General features: G+C 30.6%; 1 protein-coding gene and 2 long non-coding RNA genes across 16 annotated transcripts; 2 read left to right on the top strand and 1 right to left on the bottom strand.

Moving 5' to 3' along the window:
* Positions 1 to 269: 269 nt before the first annotated feature.
* LOC141446499 (uncharacterized) lies at positions 270 to 8,567 on the top strand. Its single transcript, XM_074113021.1, has 9 exons — positions 270 to 804; positions 962 to 1,174; positions 2,842 to 2,949; positions 3,055 to 3,212; positions 4,936 to 5,119; positions 5,628 to 5,790; positions 5,876 to 5,996; positions 6,644 to 6,931; positions 8,223 to 8,567. The coding sequence occupies exons 1-9, from the start codon at positions 783 to 785 to the stop codon at positions 8,565 to 8,567; spliced, it is 1,602 nt and encodes a 533-aa protein (XP_073969122.1). The 5' UTR covers positions 270 to 782.
* Positions 830 to 15,650, bottom strand: LOC141446516 (uncharacterized). Of its 14 annotated transcripts, XR_012453765.1 has the most exons (15): positions 15,530 to 15,650; positions 15,283 to 15,448; positions 14,899 to 14,936; positions 14,342 to 14,781; positions 12,435 to 12,584; positions 12,137 to 12,261; positions 11,111 to 11,258; positions 8,915 to 9,065; positions 8,374 to 8,577; positions 7,916 to 8,176; positions 7,116 to 7,361; positions 6,534 to 6,586; positions 5,588 to 5,689; positions 4,756 to 4,853; positions 3,054 to 3,144 (listed from the first exon to the last, which is right to left on the bottom strand). It is a non-coding gene; the product is annotated as an uncharacterized lncRNA (long non-coding RNA). The 14 variants fall into 14 exon arrangements; XR_012453761.1 differs by lacking the exon at positions 7,916 to 8,176; XR_012453768.1 differs by lacking the exons at positions 6,534 to 6,586; positions 7,116 to 7,361.
* A 71-nt stretch (positions 15,651 to 15,721) lies between these two features.
* On the top strand, positions 15,722 to 17,069 carry LOC141446517 (uncharacterized). The gene is made up of 3 exons (XR_012453773.1): positions 15,722 to 16,170; positions 16,279 to 16,438; positions 16,873 to 17,069. It is a non-coding gene; the product is annotated as an uncharacterized lncRNA (long non-coding RNA).
* Positions 17,070 to 19,644: the final 2,575 nt, after the last annotated feature.

Here is a 19,644-nt window from a genome sequence, read left to right as displayed (position 1 = left end):
CAGCATCAATCAGATGTGGCTTTAATGCAGCATGTCTATTCGAAACAAATGTAAAAAAACATTTTTCCTTGAAGTTGTGATTCAAGCAATGAAAACAGGCAGCATAAACTTTCGATTCTCCAAACCAGCATCACCAAGTAATCTCAAGTTCTGATATATCAAGTACGCAATTATCTTTGCAAGCATCCTTTAAAAATATTTTTATTCAGAATTAGGACGGTAGAATTTGTAACCATCAAGCCTCGGATTCTCTGCGAACCCAGATTTGGAGACTGAATCTTCAAAGCGTTAAGACTACTGGATAATCACCAATACTCTTTTCTCTAAATACAATTAAGAGGATATATTCTCTACCTACAATAATTAATGTCTTACTGATTTTATTTGATCAAGAAATCAACTGGGAAAAAAACAACATCTGCAAACAACAACAACAAAATCTGCTGGATTACCGAACTTACAAATGAAAATATTTTTTCCGTTTAATAAATTATGTACTTAAAATCACGTCAGACCTCCCACCAAAACATGGTACACCGATCGTAAAACAGCCGTTGACGTCAATCATCTACTTGCATGTAGTTGTTAAAGCACCTAGCAATTTTGTTCACATAGACTACTCATATATTAAGTCATACACAGAGCAAGTACAAACTACTGGTTATATAAACATTTGTTGAAACCTTTGAAGTTATAATCCATTTAAAATATATATTTTTAATGTTTGAACCGTATTTTATTTCGTTTGTTCATTTTAATATTGTCAGTTCTCGCATAATATAATGAAGATTTTATTAAAATTAGGTGATATTTGTTGTAAAAAAATCCACTAAAAATAGATATAAATTTTTGTATTAGCATACAGTAAAAATTTTCTCATTAATTTTATTTAGAGCTATCTGTCCTTGATTAGCTGCAGGTTACAATTAAATTCTAAATTGCATTTTGTATATTTTTCTAGCAATTTTTGGATTATTATCTTTCAAGAATGTGCAATGTTTGAGAAAATGTTATGATTCAGTTTTGCAAAAACCTATAATAACAGCATTATTAGATGTGCATTCGGGTGAAAAATGTCAATTAGTAAACTATCATGGTTTACAACAACAAGCCACATTGGAATCAACTATAGAACAGATAAATCTGGAACTAAAACCAATTGGAATTGAATTAGGTAAGTGAATTAAAAACATGTATGTTATTTTTTTTGCGTTCTCTTAATGCTAATAAGAAGTTTAAAATTTAGATAAACACAACCATGATTTGTAAAAAAATTTCTCTCAATCAGAAATTATACTTTACAAAATAATTTTTTTTAGTTTTCAGAGAGTTCCTCTGAATTTCACATTACACTTTATTACATTTCAAATTACACATTTACATACATGAAAAGCGTATTTCATTGAGGGCTTACGTCTAACTGATCAAGTGTCTGTCAAAGGCGGAACGCTATCATACTTTACAATAAATTTCTCTTGTTGTTCCATAAAATCTAAAATTACATTCCGGACTACAATAAATTGTGGCTTTGCGGTCAAACCATAAAAGTATTGTGACGCTTTGTTAAACATTTACAACTTTTACTTGAAAATCTTCCTAAAATGGAAAAGCGGGCGAAAGTTCTGATAATACTATGAGCTAATTTTCCTGTAAGATTTCAGTTTTTCATGAATTTTCTCAGTAAGCCATACTTGCTGGTTTCTTTAATTAATTAACTTAATCAACAGTTTTGGTTTCGGAAGGTTACTCTATTGCAGGACAGTTGGCACGACTAGTTGATCACATTACTGAAAACTTAAATGAACGAAAGCTTACTGGCTTGTTACTAGTGGATATAGAGCAAGCTTTTTACCTAAAGTTTTCACAGTAACCCTTTGAGGTCCCAAAAATTCGATTACTGGCACATTATGTGGGTGTGAGAGAGAGAGAACGAGAAGGCCGGGACAGATTCCTACTAATGAATTAAATATTACTTAAAACGTTCAGAACTAGTAGAAAATTTGTGGTTTAGAACTATAAGAAAGACAAAGAGTGTTGACCCATTTGCATCACATGGAAAAGTGAAAAATTCGTTCTTATCACTAAATTTTTTTTTGTATTCTATTTACTTGAAAATGTTTCAAAACATGAAAAATAAGAACCAATATTGCAAAAATGGAGAATTTTTACTTCCTTATAGATTAAAAATAATAATAAAAGACGCGACATCTAATTATTTTGCACAACATGATAAGACTTGAAATTGTCAATACAATGCCACATGGCAATTATCACATTGGTAAAAATGTATGTTTTCTTTTTTTCCTGATGAACAAACTACACAACGTTTGCGAATTTTCTTCGATTAAGTTGTTTGGATAAGAGTTGGAAAATATTGGCCGGTAAATCTTCGAGGCAATGATAGACATGGTCTAAAAAATGTTACTTTTCTTTTGTGGTATCTTTATTTTTGATATATATATATATATATTTTTAAGTATTTCTTCCGCTAATTTCTGCTTGAAAACGTGAAATGATCTTGTCTGTACTCAAAAAAAAAAAAATAGTCAGCGTTTTGTAGGTGTAATTGCCTCTTCACTGCAGTTGGATGAACAGCCCGTTCATTTTTTCTAAACTTTCGTATTATTTTACCCTGAAACCATATCTGATCAACCAATTTTCATTGACTGCATCCCCAAAATGCACAGGTATAATATGCGCGCTAGTGATCCGTGCCTAAATAGGCAAAATGAGCGCACATATACGCTCTAGTGATGCAAATGGGTTAAAATTAGATTTTTATTTCTAATAATTAGCCAGAAGGAAATAATGCATCCTAAAACTTCCTTTTTTTAAAAAAAGTTTTACAGATATTTGATACATGTTCCACACGAGAAGGCGCTCAAATTGCTGCACTGAAAGCTCTGGTAGCTTCAAAACAAACTTGTATGAAGCAACCATTATTTCTTGGTATATTTTTTCGTTACTATTATGATTTATTATTATTTTTACTGTTACATTAATTAGATTCTAAATAATTTATGCATTTTTTTTTTTTTTTTTTACTGTTCTAAGGATTTTTAGGGCCAGAAAATCCTCGTGCATTACGTGCTGTACAAGATATTTCAACTCTATTCAAAATTCCACATATCCTTCCATATTCTTCTGAAAGGATATCAAAAAATTATAATATTTATAATGTAGCAAAATATCCAATAGATATTCATACAAAGGTAATTATGGTTGAATTGTTTTTTTGCAAAAAAAAATCTGGTACGACCACTCACTCGACTTACTATCAAGTTGATGACTAACAGGAAACAAGTTTAACACTCCTCAAAATGCCCTAAAGAAATTTTCCCCAGAAAGAATTATCAATATAAAAAATCTTGATAAAAATAAGAAATTTACAAGAAAATTTAGTGAAATGAAAATCCCCATTAGAAATCTGGTTCTTCTGGTAGTTTTAGAATTGGAAATCAAGAAAAACAAAACGCCCTTTTTAATATGAAACAAAGGGAGTCATGCGTTTATACTGAAATGGTAATTTAGACGAAAATAAAGTAATTGCCTATTTTTTCAGGCGGGGCTTAACGTCCAACTACCAATTAGGTGTTGTGGAGGAGGCGTCTAGCAAACATACTTTACTGTAAAATTTCTTTTATTAACCATTAAATAAAATCCAAGGCCTAGACTGGGTATCAAACTCAGTACCAAAATCAGGGCCGGATATAGATAAAAAGAGGCCCTAGGCTATTCCACTCATGAGGCCTTCATACAAACGAACAGGCCCAATGAGCCGAACGCGGTGATCTTAACCAATACATTTTTATGTTTGTCATATTAGTCATATGCGTAGAATTTCTCCTTATTTTCGGTTCAGTATTTTAGTGTTCACTGTTTTTAGAATAGTATAATTTCAATTTTGCTAACAATTTGAATGTAGGCCCCTCTTGATCTTGAGGTCCTAGGCTGAGGCCTAGTTAGCCTATAGGAAAATCCGGCCCTAACCACAATACATATTAGCTACGCAGGTCGTTTAGGCGAAAATATAGCCACAGGCTTTTCCCTTACACTAGTCCCTTTAAACGAATTGTTCTGGAAAAATGCAGCAAAAAAAAAAAATTAAAAACTAACAATGGTGCGACGATAATAGAAAGTTTAAAAAAAATAATTATATTTTTAAGAAAATTTAAAAAATAAAAATAAATAATTCAGTCAGCTGTACTTCAAAAATAGTTGGAAACTGTTCGGGTAATCTATTAGGCATTAAAGCATTCATGGGGGTTTATCCAATTGGGACAATGTTGGTTGTGAAAAACCAATGGGCTGAATATCAAATGGCTACTTTGAATTCGATAATCTATAAAATGATTTTCAATCAGGTAAGGGAATATAAAAATGATGAAAAATTATGGAGAAGAGAATGAAGAAACATTGAATCTCTCTTCAACGTGTGTACAATTTAAAATTCGCCCTACCATGTCAACGATAACTACAAAATATCACAATAAAACTGAAAACTTTCCCCATCTTATGTTACACAGATTCAGGCTTCATTGCTGTTATTATTTTTTTTTTTTTCATCAAACAGAGAAATCTTCTGATATTTTTTTTAAAAAAAGGGGAGACCTTCGTAATTTCTTTGCGAAAATAGATCCAGATATCAAATATTTAGTATCATAAAATGAACCACGAGAATCTCATTAATAATTAATGAAACTTTACAATACAATACAATACTAACTTTACAAACTATACAATACTTTTTCTTACTTAATTTTCTTTTTTCCTCAATTTAACCAGCTTCTGCAAAAGTAGGCACAATAAATGGAAATTGAGAAATGCAGCATGGAAATGCAATTTTCTTCATACTGTAAACATAAACAGTAGGAAAATTTAATGTTGTTCAAATAATGAATTAAATTAACAATTATCCTCTTCTTTTGTGTTTAGGTTATTGAATTAGTAATAACAAAATTAGGACTCCAAAGAATACTATTGCTTATGGACGATAACCATTTATCGAAGTGGAAAGCACAAAAGTTAATAACTTCATCTGGCAATAAATACTGTCTTTCACAGCCAAATATTATTAATGAAGGAAATATACTTCATACTATAGAAAACTTGGGAGAAGGTAATTTTTTTTTTTAAACATTTCTACTTGAAAAATTATTGATTTGATTTAATCAACCACTTTGATTATCTTGTTTATATAATTGATAAATCTATGTGCATTGTTATTTCCGACAAATATTATAGAGTAATTTATTAAGGCTTTATCTAACGTTGGCAAAAGAGACTTTTCGTTTTTTTTTTTAAATTAATTAATAAATAATAAATAAAATTGCTTAATTTGGGCATAGCAGCAAGTGGGAAATTGAAATACGCTGAATATGATTTTCGAGAAAATCAAAGAAAACTCGGGGAAAAACTCATTTCTTTCAAATTCAGGATTTTTTATTTTTATTTTACACTCATTAAATCCTTGTTAATATTATTAAGTGATAAAGAACATAAATTACACTAAAGTAGTAAACAAACGAATGCTACTTTCGTTCATTTAAAAAAACAAAAAAATCTCTAAATATTCAAAATATCTCACCCAAATTATTTCTAAATTTTATCTTAAATTTTTTTCACAGATTTCTCATCAATTCTGGCCATAATCGAATCTCCATATTTGGTAGAAAATGTTTTAGAAAATCTGAAACAGGTGAATAAAACTATATTAATATCTCTCGGTAGAGCAGGATTCATAACATGGCCTGAAAATATAAACAATGTTTACCTTATACAATTGCTAAGGTTATAATAATGGTTTAACACATAATTGTAATATATCGTATTAATTACCTTTTTAATTATTTCAATTTTTAATTAAATTAATTAGTTCATTACCGATTGAAGACCTGAATGAAGCTTATGATTCACTTCTTGTGAAAGAAATTTCAGACTATATGGATAGTAATTGTGGCAAGAATACTTCAAGCGATCGAATGATCTGTGACCCGGTAAGTATTCACTAAGATTTGATTCTGTCATATATGTCGTCATTTTAGGAAGAAGAAACTGGTGTCATACTCACACGACATCCTCTTATTACATTCCCAAGGTCATAACATATAATTTTCTTTCAAACTCTCAACACTTGAGTCATATTCAATTCTAATTTGCAGATTTTCTTTTTAACTACGCCGTGCGATAGACAATAACGCCACATGTCCACTCTTTCTGTACAATTTCTCTCCGTCCATGTCTAAAGGCTACCTTAAAGACTGGAAATCTACCTTAGTGGTCCGTTACTATAGTATCGACGCCATTATCATTACTCAGCTGAAGGCGATTTCACTATCCCTATCGTGTACAGATGTGCGTTCATACACGATCTTAAGCCGAAAAAAGGCACCCACAATGGTTCGCAATTTGGGAAGCTCAGCAAAATAAGATCCTCTATTAGTACCAAGTTTTATCACGAGTGCAAAGTTTTCTTTTGTGCTTAAACTCCCGGCAGTTATCATCCTTTTTGCCATATTAAGAGAGCGTGGTACCTGAAAGTGGAGGCGGCTAAAGCGGTCAGAAAATCTGACATTGCAATTTCTTCCTGAAATTAATAAAAAAAACTTATGATTAACTAAGATTTATTATTGATTAAATACAGAGGCAAGGATTCCATCAAGACTGGACAATCAATTTATTGCAATACGGATTACTATTGTATTCATCTAATATTCGAACAGCGTACTATATGAAATGTCATCAAGAAAATGTAAAAGGATTATGTCAGAAACTGAAATATATTTCACGTCTAGAATGGAATCTATTGCTTAGTAAAGCATCTTCTCAAATTCAGTCACCACAAAGCGTAAACAGAAATAAAATTATAACATTTAATATGGACATCAATGTGACATTTGTAATCTTCAGTTTGGAGGATGGACTGATTAAGGTAAGAAGAAAATTATGTAGATCGCAAAAATATTAGAAAACCTTATACGGATTTTTGGTTTTGAATAATTAACAATATACTTTTTTGGTGTGATATATGTTTAAGATTATAAAGTAAGGACTGTTCGCTTCGATTGCAGACTCCAACCTCCCTTTACGCTTTTGAATTATTTATTATTACCTACCCTCATTCGAACTAGATTGCATGATGCCTGAAGGATTCATTCAAAATAGTCCTGCATACTACATTCTTCCATTCCTCTTGGCTTTAAGTTCAAAGCCCTTATGGTGATGTTTCTAACTCTCCCTCCTATGGATTTTTTTCCCTCTTCGTACTTCGTAAGAATGCAGGATTACGATGAGTAAGTTTAGGCCGAATTTATGGAAAATGCCAATTTTACAGACGAAAAGTCTTCAGTTTCAACAGTTTCCTGTAATTTAGAAAACCATTTTTGACAGAATAGTAAATTGTTGTAGCCTCAATTCTCATTCCGTTCTCTGATTTGTTGAGCACAGAAGCCGTACACTCTGCAATGAAATCCAACGTATTTAAAGCTTGAGACCCGCTGTAACCTTCTGCTATTTCCAATCACCAGCAAATCAGCAGCCTGATTCCTGGCCTATCTTATCTTAATGTATGCGCTAAAAACTTGTTTTTTTTTTTTCTTGTTCAAGGAACTTCTAAACTGTATTTCCAGGGACATTACAATGACAAAATTGCTTAGTTTTTTTGTTTTCTTTTTTGACATTGGCTTTCGCCATACAGCCAGCATCGTCTAGGTGCTTATCACTAGAATATCACTCAATCTCCATTCTTACTTATAAATACATTCGCTTCACACATTCATCCCTCTACTATATACAAACTATTTACATACAAACTTACAACTAATGGATGGATCAGTACTCCATATTCCTGCCATCCTTATAGCTTAACCGAAATTACTTAGTTACCAGTTTACTAACTATTTTAGCACTAACTTACCCCTATCCATCACTATGCTTGCTAACTATTCTGGAGAACGGTCCTCCGAATTAGAGGTAGATTATTTTAAAGGTATATTATTCCAGATAACAACTCAGACTTTTCAGAGAAGGCACAGGAAAGCAAGAGTCTTTCAGCTATCAAGACTAACCATTCATCTGGTACAACGACAACCAACGTTCGCTAAATTCAAGTGGTCCAGGCGCTCTCATTACATATTTTCAAAAAATATTAACTGTCCTCCTAATATTTTAAAGTCTTCTGTTCAACAATCAATTGGGAATTTAAAAAAAAATACAATTTTCAGGTAGGGGAATACAAAAATAATGAACTAACATGGGATAAAAATTATGGAGAAGAGAATGAAGAAACATTGAATCTCTCTTCTACGTGTGTACAATTTAAAATTCGCCCTACCAAGTCAACTATAACCACAAACTATCATAATATAATCATACCATATTATGCTGGCAAATCCTCATTTGAAAATATCATCAACTTCAGGAATCTAGGTCACATTCAAATGATTGGAATTGTTTGTGGAATCGGTTTTGGTATAACAATAATTTTAACTTTTGTATTTTATAATGTATATAGAGGTTTTAACATTGTTACTAATCGTACTTCGAGTTTTTCTTCTAGAACAACTTAAACGAGGCTAGCTGAAAAAAAAAAAATCAATTGTAAGTTCATTATTCTTGTTCAAATAAACGAAATTTTAAATATGTAATTGTAAACTAATAAAATTTATTCTAATAAATAGAAAGAACTGTAAATATATGTAAAGTTAATTCAATAATCAAACTAGAGGCTTGTAATTATTATTTGAAATAAACTCTGAGAAAGTGCTCCAAATATTTAATAAACAAACTGTAGAAGTCTTTTGTAAATCACTTTAAAGGCCTATAGGTCAGAAAAACTATTAACGAATCACATAGTTCAGTATTGGGCTTTCAGATGGCTACGAAGACCAATGCTAAATACCAAATTTTAACTTACGGCGATTATCGATTTTGCGTTGCAGTGGAAACATACACTGAGAGGAGAGGATGAGAGTCCAATCACATTGAAAGAGATCTTCCGGATTCAGTGGACCTCAGAGCGCGCATTTCCATGTCGAAAATCTTCATGATTACTATATCTTTTTTAGCTTTTCAAAGAGAACGTAAAAATTATGAAATGGAAGTGAAAATATTTCATTGAGCTTTTTTATGGTAACTAGTCATCAGTTATGTTCGTAACTTTTTTCTGAAATTGATTTCAAGAGGATTGCCAGAGATGTTTAGCGATTTCCCTGACGAAATCATTATTTCCTATTCGTAAATTACGCTAGTTAAGTAGTTTATTATTTTTCACACGTAACTGCCCTAAGTTTAAGTAAACATTTACTTAAATATGTATTGAGAATTGAACTCAATAAAAAAACACTACTAGGTCCAATAATTTATTTTGAAAAAAAAATATATATATATCCTCGTACTACCACAATAAAACAAGGCCCTTATTTGTAAATCTGCTACCTGCTAACTAAATCCCAGCAATAATTTTGGACACAGTTACAACTTTGTGTATTCATGGTAATAAAAAAGAGTCAGGTAGTTTGGCAAAAAAAGTTCACCACTTGAGACAGGAAACGTAAAATTACAAAGCGGATGTGGCATGAACACTCGCACGACTTTATCTTGGCATTTTTTTTTTTTTTTTTTCAAAACTTTTGTTAAAGACAAGCCTTCACATTTCTTGTTCGTATTCATTCAAATTTTTCTTCAACACAAATATCAGAATATTTTTAATTTACTTTTAATTAAAAAAAAATAATAAAAACATAAGAAATGCAAAAAAACGTGTAGCTTATCGAATTACATATTTAAAAAAATGGTCTCTCTAATCTGTAATGTGAATAGTTTCTCGTCATGTCTGATGTGGGTATAGTTCCCACAAAATGCACTAGATGGCAAGAAGCTTCAATATTTCAATATGTAACATTTTTTTCATGAATTTGTTGCCTTTTATGTACTGAATAAATAAGATAAATTAAATAATATTAATTTTAATAAAAAAATAAATAAAAGAAAATAAAGTAAATACATCATTAAAATTATAAAATTATTTAATTACGATTAAAAAAAAAAATTTCAAGAGAAAGCCAAGGATTAGAGAACATATATTTGTACATAGGGCATTTATTTTGGATTTATTCCTATCTCTTACGAAAGAGAAGTATTGTAATCACATCAAATTGTCTACATAGACTTTTCTCAAAGGAAAGGCACATTTTTAAGGTCTTGAAAGTAAGGAAAAATGGTTTTTTAGAAAATGATTCTAAGTGAATATTAGCAGAAAAACGATTTACGAAAGAGTATCCGGAAATAAATTTTACAATCAAAATTCTAGAACAGGAAATAGCACTTTATTGGAGGTTTTTTACTTTTTTTTTTTGGTCAAAAATAATATCTACAATTTACTTTAATTTTACACATGTACATGGAAGAAGGGTCAATTTCAGTATTATGTACTAATACTAAAATTTATCACTAGCGTACAATAAAAAGGGTTAAAGGCTCCTGGAATTGCGAAATTTGAAGACCGAAAGTACTGGAAGGATTTTAAAATATTTTAAGGTATATAAAGGGCATGAGGGCAGAACAGCCACCCTCTAACGTATCATTTAAGTTTAAAATTATATGAGATTTCTGTTTTATTAATTAAGATTCTAAGGACACATTCAAATTTGAAGTAACTTTCGTTCGTTTTGTAGCAAATCAAAAGTTATTTCCGGATTTTAAACTTATAAGCTAAGAAACACCACTCTTTATTATAATTATAAATTTAAGAATGTTACACAATGATTCCTTAAATAAATCAAGTTCGAATAAAATAATTAAATAAAATCACACATTTTTGGCCATATTTTCGTTAATGCAAAATGATTTCTTAAAGAATTTTCAAGTAAACCATGTTGGAGTAAAATTTATCCTACACCATTTCAAATATATTACTTTAAAAAATGGAAGTTTTTAGTACCCAAAACCCCCTAAGTGGTGGGCAACCCTCTTAAAACCGTTAGGTTAATGCTATTCTTTAGGTCTAGGTATAAAAAGAAGATTTCTAAAAAAAATTTTCAGTCAGTTGTTGTAACAAATTCAAACGTGTTTAGAATAGCTGTGCGATCTAGGAATGGGTAAGTGTACTTACATTTGATTTTATTCATTTCCCATTAATTTCATTGTTCTACGTTCAAATTTATATTAAGTGAAATCTGAAGCGTCTATGTAAACGTTCTAAGTGGTAGTCCTGTTGGAGCTTTGTTTTTCTTTAGCGTGAGAGTTCGTCTAATTGTTCCCTAAAAAAATAAATTTCAATTAGTTTCTTAACTAGGAATTTTATTCGGGAATAGGGAAAATAAAATCAATTTTTGTAGCTAAGCGTCTATTAAATGCTCAAAACGAAAAGGTTAAAAAAAAACTTTTGATTTAAAAAATCGTAAAAAGGAATATTTGAAAAAATTAATCTACGGTAGTCCCTGTTTGGAAGACAATTTTTTTAAAAGTCATAAAACACCCTTTATTAATACAAAAAAATACTGAATCGCTTATTTATACTGGATTGGTTTTAGACGGAAGTATATCCTCTCCATTTTTCAAAAGCTTCCTAAGTCCTGGTAAAATTTCTCAAATAAAGTTGTAGACAACCAATAGTACAATGAGTAAAACGTTTTCAAGAAAATCGATGAAGCCATCTTTACGAAAATCGGAAAAAATAAATTATCCATTCATTAACTTGAAACTTTTATAATTTGCTTTTATAACTGCGAATACTATAATTTGGTTTAATCTTTTTTTTAATCAGAATTATTAATTCTAGAGCAATGATGAAGGCAGGCTTTCAACTAAAATTAATTAAAACGCGTTGAATCGTTCTTCCTATTTGATTAAATAATCGATAGAATAGTTGATTAAAATTCCGATTTTGAAGAACATCGCTTGAACCCCCTTTTTTTAAGTATTTTACTCATACAGAATAAAACTTTTAAGCATTCACTTACACAACTATATGAAGTAAGAGAGATTGAGAAGGTACTGAAATCGAGCAAAGTTTCGAATCTACGTTTTTACCGGAAATATTTTTGTTTGAAGGTTTCGGGGAGTTCGTAAAAAATGGATTTTACAAAAATGATAACCTAGTGTTTATGTACACTATAATTCAAAATCGAAAACTCACCAAATGATGAAATTAGTGTTTTTGCAACAAGTAAAAATCGATTAAGAGCACTCCTAAGTGAATGAACCTACAGTTAGGTTCCCCTTGAAGTGTTATTTATGTATTTTTTTTACTTACCTTCTAACCTGAAATAATAAAAATAATAATCAGAATCAAATCTAGTACTAAATTTTCAGATTTGGAGAAAAAAACAATTTAATGAACAGATTTTTCAATCTAGATTTTCTCGACAACCACTTCTACGGTTTTTTAAAAATTAAATTTAGCATTAATTTTACACATAGATCTATAATCTTACTTTTTAGCAGTTTTACAGGAAAATTTGTTGAAGTAATACTCCTGCCAAAAAAGAAGGTGAGTTGTTGATTTACTTTTTAACCTTTTTTCCTGAAATATACGGTGATCCAATCTCTTGTGTAGACTATTAATCTGGTGGACAAATTTGTTACTAAAATCAAAGGTGAAGAAAATTCGAATTACGAGAATGTAGAATGTAATGACGTGTGAATATTAACAATAGAAATTTTTTACTTTCATTTAGTTTTTTAAAATATTATATAATATTATATTTTATTGATTTATTAGTTTTCTAAATAATATTAGAACTTAAAGAGTATTTCATCAAATTTTGTTTATATTTTTTGGTTTTGGTCAATTGTATGTAATTTTACTGATGTAAGAAATTATACTTTTGTCCATAAATAAATAAACTATCTTAAGATTATGTTTATAAGTTTATATATACAAATTTGCACCGAAATATTTTACTTAGTGTAACGTAAAAGCAAGTAATTGGAGACAAAATGATATTGTGACGGCTCCGAACGTCTTTACTCTTATGTAAACAGTTTTATTTCTATAAATAAATAAACTATCTTAAGATTATGTTTATAATTATATATTATATGTATAAATTTGCACCGAAATATTTTACTTAGTGTAACGTAAAAGCAAGTAACTGGAGACGAAATGATATTGTGACGGCTCCTAACGTCTTTACTCTTATGTAGTTTTATTTCTATGTGGTTTACGAAGATGATGTGTTAATTCTACCAGGAAGTCCCGAAAATGATGTGTCAAACATCGATTTGTATTATCTATTTTTCCCATTATTTCTGTGCCACTTTTAAAGAGATAAGCTGTACGGGATGATTGGGAAAAATAGTCTTACAGAACTAGCAACAGATGTTAAGGCATTAAAACTTTCTTTTTTTGCAAAGAGAAACTTGAGCAAAGGATTTCCAGTACAGACAAGGATCTATTACCTTACACTCTTTGATACTTCTGCAATCATTCAGAAGTACGGGACGTGTAGGGCAATAGTGTCTTGCAAGGAAGTGGACTTAATACTTAAAGAAAGGGATACATACGCCATTTACTTCAAGCAAGATATTAAAATGAAGAGCGACTTATCTTATAGCCAGCCGCCACATGTACTCGACTTTTGCTATTTCAAGACTAGTAGATACATATGGTGGTCAGTATAAGGTGTGACACAAACTAATCTCAAGTTTTTCGCAAAAAAATGGCTGCCTAACTAGAAAATGGAATATTATTAAACGATCTATTACAGTAGATCAGACAGATATACACACAAGATAATTTGTAATAACTCTTTTGATGAGTGATGATTTCCGGTGAAAAATCAAATCTCGGAAAATCTAGTCAGTAAAGGAAAGTAAAAGAAGTTCTCGTAGTGAAAAATGAAAATGTGGTTCGGGTCTGCTAGATAATAACGCTGATTTTATCCGGTGTAGCACGCATGTTTCCGGCCGGTTTCGTATTTCTTCCTTTAGAGGTCCATACTCCATTAAAATACTCTACATCAAACTGATGAAACCTCAGACAAAGGATGAAAATCCATCGTTGAAACATGCGTTCGAATAAACTCAAACGTTATAATTCTACATTTCGAATCAAACCCCATTTTAAAAAATTAACTAGCTTTGCTTTATTGATTATTTAAAACATCAAACAGTTAAAAAAAAATTGTTACTTTTGTCATCACTAATCTCATTTTACTTCCTTTTAAAATGTTTTATTTCCAGCCTCAACACAAACGATAAACATGGCATTACATTTCCCTTAACATACAAGTTCATCTTGTATTTTACTCTCAATAGAACGGTGTATGTTAAGGCGAATGTATTGTAGAATTGCCATCATTAGCATCAATTATAATTAACCAGAATTCTAATTACTTACAGATTCCTTATTTGCTACATTACTGCAGCAACAATTGGAAAAGTGTCTTCGAGAAATCATTGTCTACAACTCGCTCGTAATTATCGTAACATAATTAATACACCAATGAAATTGGCACTGAAAAACAAACAAAATTATATTATTGATTAGTAAATATCCAATATTATTTATTAATAATAACAATAATTATGAAAATCAATGTTCTAGCAAAGAACAGTTCTGCAAACCCTCGAAGTATAAACAGTCCTATGCTACTTCCACTAACTTGCGGAGGAGTCAGGTACACTGTAGATCATGGCACTGTTGCCTAAAAGCTTTTTGCTCCAACCCATGGATGATGGAACTAATAATTCCCTTTCTTCAAGGTCCAGGATCTCTTCTCCTTTAGTTTACGTTGATCTTTTTTAGCCACAGAATGAATGGCAAAATGTCTGTTCGATCTGTTGGATGAGAAAAGCCGTTTATTCCTCTGACAAAGACAAACATACGAGATTCTGGGAGCATCCTGCTGAGTCGTTCTAGAATCTATCGTGTTCTATAAGAAGGCTGAATCCTACCTGATCTCAGGGTTTCCCGATTTCTAATTCAAGCTGACCTGCATGACAATGTATCCGTTAACTTCCTTTTATTACTAGAACGAACGATCTAAAACTTTCGATATGTTGAAAAAACCTAGTGGATCTTTTTTCTTTTGTATTTAATAGTATAATTTCTATATATACATTCCCATCACTTTGTAGTTCATTTATTTAATCTTGCTTATCCTTGGAAATGTAAAGAAAATAGCCAAAGTTCATTGCTTAATACAAAATTTATTGGTTAATAGGTTCTTATAGACTAGGCTTTTTCAAATCGCATACATCAGATATACAGAGATTACAGTATTAAAATTGTATGAAATAGTAATAGTAGTACAATTAAAATGTAATCTTTGAACTTACTTTAGAAGTTATTATTAGCACTACACTACCCTTAGAATTGTTTCCTATTCTTCTGAAGTGAGATCAAATCCTGAGCTGAAATATAAGCTTATTGCTGTTGGTTACTGCTTAACTTAAAGTAGTTGAATAACCACATCGGGATGTAATTTTATGGTCTTGCCGATACCTATCAATTCAGAAAATGTAAGCGAGTGATGAATCTAAATTATAAGTTAAAAATAAAAAAAAATCTTAATATAAAACTAACTGACGAACTGATCTTTCGTAATTTATAAAGATGTCCCGTCCCAATGCAATCATCAGCCTAACGTAACCCTCCATAAATCGTAACGAACGCCATTGCGGTTTTAATGAAGCCATGATTGTAGCAAGTGCCTACACATGTAATTTGATTTGAAAAAAAAAAAATACAAAAAACAAAAAATTGTTTTAGGTAAAAAATATTACTAAAGAAGTCATGTAACATCCCCAAAAATCCATTTTATATAACAATTTTGTTTTAATAGTTTTTAATTTTGTTATTTTTAGGTACCCTCTCACGAGTTTTACTCATTACAATCCTCAATTTCGAATTCTTTGTTTATCTTGTATGCTTATTTTTAGTAAAAACAATGGAACAATGTTTTTTTTTGACGTGAGCTGGCACTTCGGAAAAAAAATATGTAGAAAATAATTTAACATATAGATTTATATACTGAAATAAGAAGGTAACTTGAATTTCGGAGCTTATCTGTAAGAGCAACGTTTTAATACTTTTGCCTCCCACATCTTCCATACTGATAGTAAAGATTGGAATAAATGCAAAGCGTCTTAAGAAATTGGATTCCTTCAGTGAATAACTATTTGCTCTTGTACAGTTCACCACCTAGTATCTACTGCAGGTTATTTGTAAGCTTATTTTTCCCTCCGTATCCAGTAGAAATTAAATAAAACGTAGTTAACACTGAATGTGAGAGAGTATCTCAATGTAACCTGATTGCAAATTGTTTATTTCAGTACTGGAGATGTACTGAGAGGCAATCTATGAGTTTTCTTTTATCTAAGGGAGACACAAAGAGTGGGCATGGAAAGAGTAGATATTCTGCATCACAAAACCTTAATTAGCACTCTGGAATCCATTCTCAGATGCAAGAGGAATTCAAAAACCTAACATTCTGTACGTACTACTGATAGATAAAATAAAGGGTGATAGGAAATAGTGTTGCAAATTAGAAGCGAACATCTAAATTGTATTGCTATAATAAATTTAGAAGAAAATGTCTATAACGTACGTGATAGTATAGTCTTAAATGTAAGTTTAACCCAAGCGAAATCTCAATGAAAGAAATTTAACTTTAAAAACTGTAGATTGTAAAAACTTTAATAGGCAAACAAAACTGTTAACTATACATTTGCAAACTTACCGATTCTAACCGCTAATAGGGCGTAGTTACTCCATTTATACCCTCTGAGGAAAGTTATTACAGTTGTCAGGATTTCATGAATGAATTGAATAATGGATATGATCTGAAATGTTTTTTAATATTTATTAAATAATTAAAATTTTTTTCTATGAAATTATTATTTTTACAAATAATTTTTGTGTTTCAGATATCGAGGAGAATAAATGTAGAAAGATGCTGGGATAGCTGATGATTAAATCAAAAGAAATAAAAGTATCCTCATTTTTGAATTAATTAATCCAGATTATTCTGGATTGGATTGAAATATTCATTATTTAAAATAAATAACCAATTTTCACTTATTTGTATTTTATGGAAAAAGCAAATAAAATATCTTGAAATATATTCCTTCTTTTTATTCAATTCATCTTTCTGAACAAAAAAAAGTTGCATAAAATGTATTATAGAAATGAAAAGTATTGGGATTATGCTAGATGTTCAAAATGGACTTTTCATCGGCAAAATCTGTTTTGAGATCACTCTTAGAGTATGGAAAAATTATTTGTATTTATAGAAATTTTTAAAAAAACTAAAAATCGAATGAAGCTGAAACTTGATATTTCGATTTGGTTTCCCCCAAGAGAACCTGACTAATTTAAGGGATCAAAAACTTTCAACTGAAAGTTGCCATATGACTGATTAGATTTTTCACTTATTTGAAATTTAAAAAAGTAAAATGACTCCGACGCTTTTCTTTAAACTAAGTACATCTATTCTACAGTGCACATCTGCAGCTTCTATTTGCTGCACTTTTCCGGGAAAATTTTATTAATGGAACTTCTAAAATGTACTTAATGAATTCTTATATCATTTTCTGTATCAATAAAAATCTATCAAATGGAAGTACGATTTTACTAAATAGGGGGTGGGGAGTGCTCTTTTAACGTGTTCACTTCGTGTCCGTCAAAATTCAACAGTTTACTAAGTTTTAGGAGTTTTTATGTGTTGAAAATTTGCAGTATTTAAATTTATTGTGCTATTGTAGTTTGTGTGAAATTTGGAAAAAATCTATCGAACCGTTCCAGAAATATAAGCAAATAAAAAGAATTAACTAATAAAAATCTGCTCAGTTTGGAATAATCTTGTCCAGGTAGGTTTTGTGACGTACTATTAGTAGGAGACAAACGTCGTTTCAAGTAACAGAACTGTTTTGTCAACAAACGGAGGCTCGACCACAACGTCACCGTGTTTGTTGGTAGTTTACCTGAACTCTTTATTATATTATATAATAATAGTAACTTACGAGTACGGACGTGTGTACCTTTTTTAAAAACTAGTTTTTTACGGTAGTATTTTGTTAAAATTTTCCACAAATTTGCAGATTTGGAGTTTTACTAACTTTCTTTTGCTTGGTGAACTTTCAGTTAAAAACCGAACTAGAATACAGATTTGTTTTTTTTTTCTTCTTCTTCTTTCTTTCTTTTTTTTGTGAAGAAATACAACAGTTTTGTTAACGATAATGTCAGATAAAGCAAAGGCGAACATAAACATGCCTAAAACTAGCGGGGAGAGTGCTAATACACTTAGTGGATCTGTTCACACTACTAATCTTATCCTCTCTAAACTTGAGAGCATGTCAACAGACATCAAGAGCATCAAAGAAGATATTATCAGTATTAAACAAGAAAATAAGAATATTATTAAAAAAGTGGATTCATTTGAAAACAACATGAAGCAAGCCCTTATTCATATGCAGAATAAAATTACATCCACTAATGAAGAAATACGTAAAATTAAAAAAGAAAACGTTCTCCTTCATGATGAAAATAAACAGTTAAGAAATCAAATTAACAGTCTAAAACAAATATCTGAATTCGATGGTTTAAGAATTACAAATATTCCATTGACAGAAAACGAGGATTTGAAATTCATTTTAGGTAAGCTTTGTGAATTTATTAGCTTTGATTGTAATGTGGACTTCGTAGAAATCTATAGGCTGAGGCCTAGAAATTCATCTGTTATCCCACCTATTATATTGAAATTTATGAAGGGACATGACAAGACAGAATTCCTGAACCACCTGAAAAATAAAAGATCCAAACTAACTACTAGAATCTTTTCAGAAGCTTTAACAGAATCGCCAGTTTATATCTCCGAAAATATGACTCCCTCGTTCGCCAATCTCTATCGGGCGGCAAGAAGAATGAAGAATGAAAATCTTGTTAAATTTGTTTGGTTTAGAAATAATAAATTGTATATTAGAGTCAGTGAAGACGCTAATCCAGTAGTTATTGACGACGAAGGTGATTTGGAGAAACTCTTTAAGCCCAAAGACTCCCTTAGGGGCTCTGGGAATGTGTTGAAAGACGAAACTGAGCCTTCTGAGTTGGAAGAAGTTGGGTCTGATACATCTGATGCTTCGAAATCATCTATAAATAAAAGGAAAAGAAGATCTCCCAAGGCGAACTCAATTGACCGCTTTTTTCGTAAGCAAATTAAGAAACCGTAAAGTTGAAGGATGCCGGTTCATATCTTCGAGTGCTGATAAGAAATATATTGGAAATAAGAAACGCGTAAGGGCATTTCCTGGACCTGTCCTGAAGGAAGATCGAAGATGTGAAATTGTAGATTATTCATGTTCCTATTCAGTTGTTTATTGGAATATAAATGGCATGTCAAATTTTTCTCTTTTGGATAGTAATCAAATTTCTTTATTATTAAAGGTAGATTTTCTTTTTCTTTGCGAAACATGGTTATTAAGTGAACCTAAGTTAAACCAATTATTTCTTGATAAATACTCTATTATTCATATAAATGCATTAAAGAATGAGATAAAAGGTCGTCCCAGTTCTGGTATTTTGGCGCTGATTAATAATAATTATAAATTTGAAATATTAGATAAATCCCCTTTCTGGTTATTCTTATTAATTAATACTTTTAATTCAAAATTTGTTCTTGGCTTCACCTACTTCAGATATAG

Source organism: Rhodnius prolixus, unplaced genomic scaffold, assembly GCF_049639745.1.
Source record: "Rhodnius prolixus isolate KJV_2025 unplaced genomic scaffold, Rpr scaffold_7, whole genome shotgun sequence".
NCBI classification, from domain to species: Eukaryota; Metazoa; Arthropoda; class Insecta; order Hemiptera; family Reduviidae; genus Rhodnius; species Rhodnius prolixus.
This window is presented reverse-complemented; position numbering and strand designations above follow the sequence as displayed.